The sequence below is a fragment of the Phallusia mammillata genome, chromosome 2, assembly GCF_965637545.1.
Source record: "Phallusia mammillata chromosome 2, kaPhaMamm4.hap1.1, whole genome shotgun sequence".
Taxonomy (NCBI): Eukaryota; Metazoa; Chordata; class Ascidiacea; order Phlebobranchia; family Ascidiidae; genus Phallusia; species Phallusia mammillata.
This window is the reverse complement of record NC_137253.1, coordinates 27,492,781-27,500,989: the sequence shown is the minus strand read 5'-3', so window position 1 is coordinate 27,500,989 and position 8,209 is coordinate 27,492,781. Positions and strand designations below refer to the sequence as shown.

Here is an 8,209-nt window from a genome sequence, read left to right as displayed (position 1 = left end):
GCTTAACATTTATTGGCTTGATGCTTTAACCTTTGTTTAATTAAGTTTTGAGTGGTCGGCTACCTAATTAATTCTTGATATTTGTGTTTTTGTATATTTTTTGTATATCATTTTGCTATGTGCTGTGTTTTGTTGTAGGCCAGACACTCAACGAATTCCGTTCAATGGGTTTCACACAACTTTTCAACAGAGCAAGATCCATTAGATGAGGCCCTAAAGAATGCAACTAACAAAGTAGGCTATACCTACAAACAAGCAAAAAAACTATTAAAGTTTTCAATTTTAAAAATGTTGCGCTTTGGATTTTTTGACATGTAACACCTTATACTGTTTACTTTTTAACAATAACAACGGAACTTTAGGCCGAACCCTAATTTATACATTTTAAGCTGTTTGGTAATTGGTTCGTTCTACTCCAGGGGTTCTTAACCAGGGGGTGCACGCACTCTCAAGGTGTGCGATAACCGTTCCTAGGGGGTGCGGGGATGCTGAATCATTAAGGTTGGTTAGGTCTATTCTGCTTAAATACAAAAACCCAGGGTGGTGCGAAAATTGGTTGGTGATTTGAAAGGGGTGCAGCAAGAAACACGTGTACAGGTTATGAACCACTGTTCTACACTATTATGTATTCAACCGCTTGTTTGTTTAATTTTATTTTCAGATCATAATTATAATTTGGGATGCACCATTTGGCAAAAAAGTTCAATTTGGCAAAAAAATTGAATTTGATTCCATGCCGTATGAGTGCGGCAATTGCCAAGTCACACTGAACAGAACAAAGGTATATGCACGTTGAAAGAATTTCACTGACAAATGTGACACTAACAAAACAACTTTATCTAACGTACTGCACAGTAATGTTAAACAAAATAGCGGCTTAATACAGCAATAAGCAAGTATACAATTAATCGAAATATTTACAGATCAATGAAAAAAACGCAAAAGCTGTTGTATTTCACTTTAACGAATTGAAACCTACCAGAATGCCCGCAACAAGGTAAGAAAAAAAACCAGCAAACTAAACGAGTACTATTTTTAAACCAGCCGCTTTAGGACTACTAATTAGAACCAACACTATAACATTTTCATCAGGGTAATGTCATTGTTTTTACGCCTGTCTCTTTTTCGTCTTCACCCGTTTGGTGTTATAAGAACGACCGTGAGGGTAGCTGACATTACCCTGATGAAGACGCATCGTAAGAGACGTCGAAACGTCAGATTTTGTTTATATTTGCCGGTTGAATAAAAAGGGAAGGTTATGAAACAATACAACGTTTGGTCTAATCAGAAATATTTTTCAGCTGATTTTGAAAATGTAATTATGATTCGGAATTCGGTTGATGACTTCAGTGTTGTTAATATTTCAGTCTGTTATTATATGCGACTGTTGTCTTCACCTGTCGTAATGAGACTCTGGTGACTCGTGATTTACAATATACTACACAGTTTATAAATTGGTCGGGTTTTATTCCAAAACAATAAGAGCTCTAACGTTTCCCTATGCAGAAGATTGGATCAATATTACGTTTGGCGTTGTATGGAATCACCAATAGCTGTGCGGGAGCCTCGCCGGATGAAACTGACCGAATATGACAATGTTTTTAACATGACAATGAACTACAGGTTACGCGACTGCTGGGCTCGTGTGTTTGAAGAATGCATTTTAACCAACGACCTTAGTCTATGTCGCTAGCCATTAGGTTATAGTATTTTTGTCTACATTAAATATGGAAAGGATCTCAAAATATGTACGTGTATATAGACCTGCCCATCCACAAACAGGGTAGTAGAAATCCGGAAGTCTATGCGCGAGTTTGAAAATTATGAATTTATTTCAACGTTTTTCGATATTGCATCTGAGATTTTAATTTGTTTCCAGTTTCTAAGTTTAAACCATCGCTTCGCAAAGGCACGTTACAAACTTTGTACACAACAGTGTAAACGTTTCGCTATTATTCTTTTTCGTATTTTTTATTTAGACGGGATGCAGACATTTATGTCCCCTATGGCAATGTATTCAGTACATGGAAAACACGTGGTGGAAAAAAGTTGTCCACTAACGAGATTGATGCTTTTGTGAAGCAAAAAACACATCTTTCTATATGGGTAGCATCGAACTGTGGGTACACGCGTGGTTCAAAAGACCGAATGGAATATGTTAAATCCTTAATCAACGACGGGCTGGATGATATAGTATTGGGTGGACGTTGTTTTAAAAACCGACAACCAAAATTTGAGTACTCAAAGTACAAGTTTTATTTTTCATTGGAAAACAGTTGGAATTGTAGGGATTATATAACTGAAAAGTTTTTCTACAATGGACTGATTAGTGGGGCCGTCCCAGTAGTCATAGGACCGTCCCGCGATGACTATGAGGCAGTTGCCCCGCCGAACTCATTCATTTATGCCAAGGATTTTTCATCGCCCAAGAAACTTGTGGAATATTTAAAGTAAGTGTTGTGAAAAGGGCATCTTGGATCCCAAGTCCTATTCCATTTACATGAATTTCTTTAAAAATGATTTACGGTTACACTTCCGATTTCTATAACTGCGCATTATAATTGTTTTTGTTTACAACATGTCTCAAAAACGCCCCAGTTAATTATTGGAGTCGCATGTTACCTAATTGTTTGATAGTCATTTACTGTCGTACAAAGTATGTATGAAACGCAGTAATGAGCTTAAAGATCAATTCAATTTTTAATAAATTTATGATCACCCCACCTGATTTTTGTTTATTCTGTTATCCTTTTGATTACATGAAAAAGTCAGCAAAAAATTTTGGTATCCTTATACATGCAGGTATTTGGATAAAAACGACACAGCATACAAGGAATATCTAAAATGGACAACTAAGGATCTTGTCGACATCCCTGAACACCACCGTGAAACCGATTATTGTCAACTTTGTCGTGTACTGCACGGAATCAACGTGGACAACATATTTAGTCCAGTATATCAATCGCAGTTAAGTGACATACCTCTCTTCGGACTGCCTTCAAAACCTCGAATCGTACCGTCACTTGCAAAATGGTTTTATGGAACGGAAAACTCGGGTTGCTTAAAAAATCCCTTTCCTTAAGATAAACAATGATAAGAGATAAAGTTTCGTAGTAAAATTGTTTGGGGAAATCTGATAATCCTGGTATGAACAAAGAAAACCAAAAAGACGTATAAATGCATATTTGTTTGCATTTGGAATGTTTTTAACTTTCTTTAAACTGAGGGGTAACCGGAAAGTTATATTGTAAAGCAATCAGCTTTTATATGATTAACCTACTTTCATTGCGTATTTTCTCATAAATTTGAGCACTTTTTTCTCGTAACCCGCTGTTTTTCTCGTAACCGTTCTGTTGTGCGTTTTAAATTGAAACCAGTCTTGTGCATAAAAGCAATCTTTAAAAGTGCTATTTTGATTTGTTTTTGTGTTCTTACCAGAACGATCCGGCATTTATAAATTCAGAACCATTTGGTTAGCGGTTTTATTCTGGAACCAGAATACGTAATTCGAATTATTTTTTTGGGGGATTAAAATTTTAAAACTTTGCCTTGGTTTGTAAACCGTGGCTTTCTCGGCCTGCAATCATTTTATAAAGTATTGGTATTAATGTATGTTTCTCCGGCTTTAGAAAACTTTGCACTTTATACATCATTGTAATATTTGTTGCAAGCCTTACAAGTTCAACCCTCTTCGGTTCTGCCCTGCAACAAGTCCCAAACATTCCGGCTTCACCGCAAGCTCAAGTTTTACAGTCGACTATTTTTACCTCTCCTACTGTCACAACGGCGAAAACTACATGCGCTTTTTTAAATATCCTGTTTTTTTTACAAATCATAGAAAAGTCTGCTATCGTAAAAGTCACAAGACTTACCAAATGTCATGAGATAAATTTGAACAATTTTCAATGCATGTTTAAATCTTGGTACTAAGTGCATTCGATTACTATGCGGCACATATACGCACAAACTTCATTGGGTGGTACGGGGGTCGACTAAAAGCCTGTCTGCCTGACTGGACTGACTGGACTGACTTCAGCGAGAGTCTTTCACAAAATATTTTTGTGCTGACTTTCGAGATTGTTGCGAATGAGGATGTCCTGACTGCGGAGAGCGTCATCAGAGAAGGGACGACTTGGGTGATTGTCGATTGGTAACTGCCCGACTGCAATGTAGAAGGCCTAAAGTTTGTTATGTCGATTACAGAAGGCCTGACTGCGTAAAGCGTCATCAGGGAAGGCCTGACATGTGTGATTGTCGATTGGGAAAGGCCTGACTACAATATAGAAGGCCTGACTTTAGTGATTGTCGATTGGGAAAGGCCTGAGTGCAATATAAAAACCTGACTTGGGCGATTGTCGATTGTAAAAGGCCTTACTGCAATATAGAAGGCGTGACTTTCGTGAAAGGCCCGACTGCGCAAAGCGTCATCAAAGAAGGCCTGACTGTAGTGATTTTCGATTGGGAATAGCCTGAGTGCAATATAAAAGGCCTGACTTGGGTGATTGTCGCTTGGGAAAGGTCTGAATTTTGTGACTGACTGACTTTGTGTGTTATAGTATGATATTTTTAATTTTCCAATTAATTTGCCATTATATTTGCAAGACTTGTTTCGTACTATGGGGTTGTCGGTGTGGACTTTGACCCCACACAATTGCGTATAGGCAATGAGGCACCACACCATCCCTATTATGGATTTAATATCAAAAACAACCCTTTATTGTCTGTGTTTTTCTTTAAGATTAGAAAGTGAATTACCTCTTTGTATACCTTATAAGGGCCAAAAAGCTTTGAGGTTGAAAAATAAATTTGACTTTAATACAATAATGTGATACTATCTATGACTGTTTTTTTTGGCAACGTTTATACTCTAAAAAAACTCCAATACAGAAAAAAAGCGAAGCAACGGTTTTGTGGTTCTGACACCCAACGCACCGCATGTCACAGAAATTTTTGGCGGTTGATTGCGGAAAAATTAATTGCGTTTTCCTGTAATCATCTATCCAAACATTTACTGTATACAACAGGTTTTCTAAATTATCGCATGCAGTACAACCTTTCCAAAATCGAGATGTTCATGCCACAGTACTGACAAGTGTGTTTCCACATTTACGCGGTAGACATGGCAATCGGAGTTTCACTTTTAGTCGGCGTATCTCCGGCCTAGTGTTGATTTGACCAGTTTATGCCTGGATCAGATCACACTCGGCCATGTGGACCTAATTTAGCGATTGTCGGAGATAATTTAGGCGGTTTTAAGCTTGGTTTGTTATGCGTGGCCACCTGAAAGATTTTTTAAGCATGCTCTTTTTCAATTTTGTCTTAAATTTCAATAGTGTTCAATTTAACCTGCGTTAAAATGTGGTGTATGTTTTGAAACGCTTGGCAAAATGCATGTAAGCGCTTGGCAAAATGCATGGATATTAAAACGGCCGGGGCTCGTTTCAGTTTGATCATAGGACATCTCATATCTGATGTGACGAAAAAATCAAAATGTAGTGCGTTAAAATGGCGTCGTTTTTTTTGGTGAAATTAATAAATTATATCACCATTTGGTTCAAGCTGCAGCAGGAACTGACTTTCGGAGGAAGAAAAGCGCAATGTTTTTTAATAGCTGTTGGGTAACGTTGAAACAAATTTAAAAAGACTGTACAGTTTATCACATAAAGGCAGCGCCAAGTTGTTGTTTGGAAACTTTGAAAACTTTGTGTGCAACCACACTCTTGTCCAAATTGTTCCTTTGTGACGTTAAACAACGTCCTATTGTGTAATTGGTTGACGAAATCACGTGAGTGTGTATTTGAATATGACAGGCTAATTATATGCGACTTGTGCCTCGTGTTTATTACAAAGTTTGGCAGTTGGAGTGAGACGTGTTACAGTGTCACTGTTATGACTTTTTCGAAACCTTGTCAGCAACTGTTAAGACAGCTTGAATGGAATTGACGTTTGCTATACAACAATGGCGAACAGTGTAGTCTGTGATATTAAAGGAATTATTTAGAATCTTCAAGCATAAAACGTACCAGCATAGGTTTGGGAAACCGTGATGTACACCGTCTGTTATAAGTGGTAAGTTCTTTTTTGTATGTTCAAGTTCTTTTAACTAACTGTGTTGAAACAAAATAGACTAAAATAGTTGTTGTGTGTGTAATAAGTTGCAGAATTAGGACGTCTACTTTTCAGCAAGTCGGTTGGGCCTTTTATTTTTCTCATCACATGTGTAAGTGTTAGAAGTCTGAACTAACTTGCAGTCATTCTGTTTACAGATGTTTTATCACACTGTGAGCAAGAGCTGGGGAATGGAATGAGGACGTGCACTACGGCCATCACTGACATTGAATTAAAAGATTAAAAGCGAAAATGTTCTTTTTAATACAAAGTGTACGAAATAAATATGTTGTGTCATTTTTGCCATGCGCCGAGGTAAAGAAATATGTAAATTTCTCGTGTTTAGGCTTGGGACATGTAAGGGTAATCTTAATTTTAACATGTTTATATTTGGAACAGCCAAGTGTTATCGTACTTGCGCAGTACATAATGCAAGTGTGGGCCATCAAAAGGCCGAAGTCAAATTTCAGGGGTATAAACAAGTATCTATCCCAATTTTATCCATGGACTATAACAACTGCCCATGTATGACTGATCGATAATTTAAAGATAAATCAAACTTGGGGTAGTGATAAATTTCTGATTGGGTTTGTTACGCAAACGGTCTAGAAGAGGCGAGAGAAAGTCTGGGAGAAAAAAAAACGAGAACCAGAGATTATGATTACGACACCATCCCTGCTCCGGATTCTACCCTTCCGACACCCCATTATTCAACGCCTGTCGAAGATAAAATAAATTCTATATAAAAGAGTATAAAAATAAAAGAGTTCAGTATAAGCCAGCGAAAAGTCCGGCAGCCTCTCCTATTCTCAAGAAAAAAAAGTTATGGTGGACAAAATGACACCAATGCTCTTTTATTGGACAAGCCTCAAACAAAACCTCATTTTTCCACAATAAACAACCAAAGCTTATAGGATTCAGCTGACAAATCAAAATGTTTCAGATGTCCCTCAAAAAAACTGAAAACTGACTACTTTGGAACAGTACAGAGCTGGTTAAAACAGCAAAATGGATAGATGACTACTCAAAAGAAATCTGCATTACAGAATTTATTAACGAGTCAACTCACAATGCCTTAGTTGTAGCATCCCACATGTTCACTGCTACGGAACATAATCGTTTAGACTGCATCATTGGATTTATTCAGCGATATGTCCCGCTTAATCGAGTTATCTTCTTTTTTTCCGTTTGTCACAAATTCTGCCATTGGTTGCTTCAGTGGCAATTGTCCAAACACAACAGATTTACCTGTTTGATTCTATGTCGAGAACGTCATCCACAGGGATAAAAAACATCGGTCAAACAGTTTTGAGATTCATAAAATCGTTTTATACTGCCGCTGGACTTCTGCATGGCATGGTTTCCTGGTCCGTCATTCGCTTTACCTTCGCACCCCAACAGACCTGTTGTCTGTTGATTGTGATTTGATTGTGACATTCATGTCATTGTCAATGCCTATTGTATTTTATCATAATGCCCACTTGCAGGTTTTTTTTTGAGGTTTGGTTTGGGTGACCGTTAAGTAGTTTTAAGAGACCGCAAGTGTTTCATTTAAATACCAAAAAATAGCCATATTTGCTTAAACGGGAATTTTGGGAAACCGCTGGAGAAATTTGGGGGACCGTTTCGGTCCCCCAAAACACCTTAAAAAAACACTGCCCACTTGCCTCATTCGATTCAACTTGTGCATGGGTTGGGGGTGGGAATCTTTTCTAGTCAACATCGGCCAATCGTCAAGTTTGTAGCAAAGGAGAAAAAACGAATTTTGGGGGCAATAACTGTGATAATGTTTGAGCCCAAGGTGCTGAAATTGTTGTATATTAACATGCTAAACCATTAATCGCGTTTTGTTGGTAAAGGTCATCATTAAATCGGAGCAATTTTTCTTAGGCGACTTCATCGCTGTATTAGTGGCTGGTCTAAATGATCAGCGCCTTGGTGTAAAGAAGGTCTTACGTAAAAGGAGATGTGATACATACATGTGCTGAGTGTGCCGAAGATGGATTCACTCAACATGCGAAGAAGTTTCGTCCGTGTCATTATACTATGTGTGTAAATTATGCAATTAATCTTTCCCAAAACCGGCCACAGCACCTTCAAT

General features: G+C 37.8%; 1 protein-coding gene across 1 annotated transcript; it reads left to right on the top strand.

Moving 5' to 3' along the window:
* The first annotated feature begins 2,002 nt into the window (after positions 1-2,002).
* Positions 2,003-3,353, top strand: LOC145214597 (glycoprotein 3-alpha-L-fucosyltransferase A-like). Its single transcript, XM_080083158.1, has 2 exons — positions 2,003-2,450; positions 2,803-3,353. Exons 1-2 carry the CDS (start codon positions 2,149-2,151, stop codon positions 3,080-3,082), a joined length of 582 nt encoding a protein of 193 aa, XP_079939284.1. The 5' UTR covers positions 2,003-2,148; the 3' UTR covers positions 3,083-3,353.
* The last annotated feature ends 4,856 nt before the right edge of the window (positions 3,354-8,209 follow it).

Bases quoted from the DNA above. Each gene is read 5' to 3' on its own strand.
- LOC145214597 (XM_080083158.1), top strand. From the start codon at position 2,149: ATGGAATATGTTAAATCCTTAATCAACGACGGGCTGGATGATATAGTA. The intron at 2,451-2,802 runs GTAAGTGTTGTG...TTATACATGCAG, and splicing joins AAACTTGTGGAATATTTAAA to GTATTTGGATAAAAACGACA.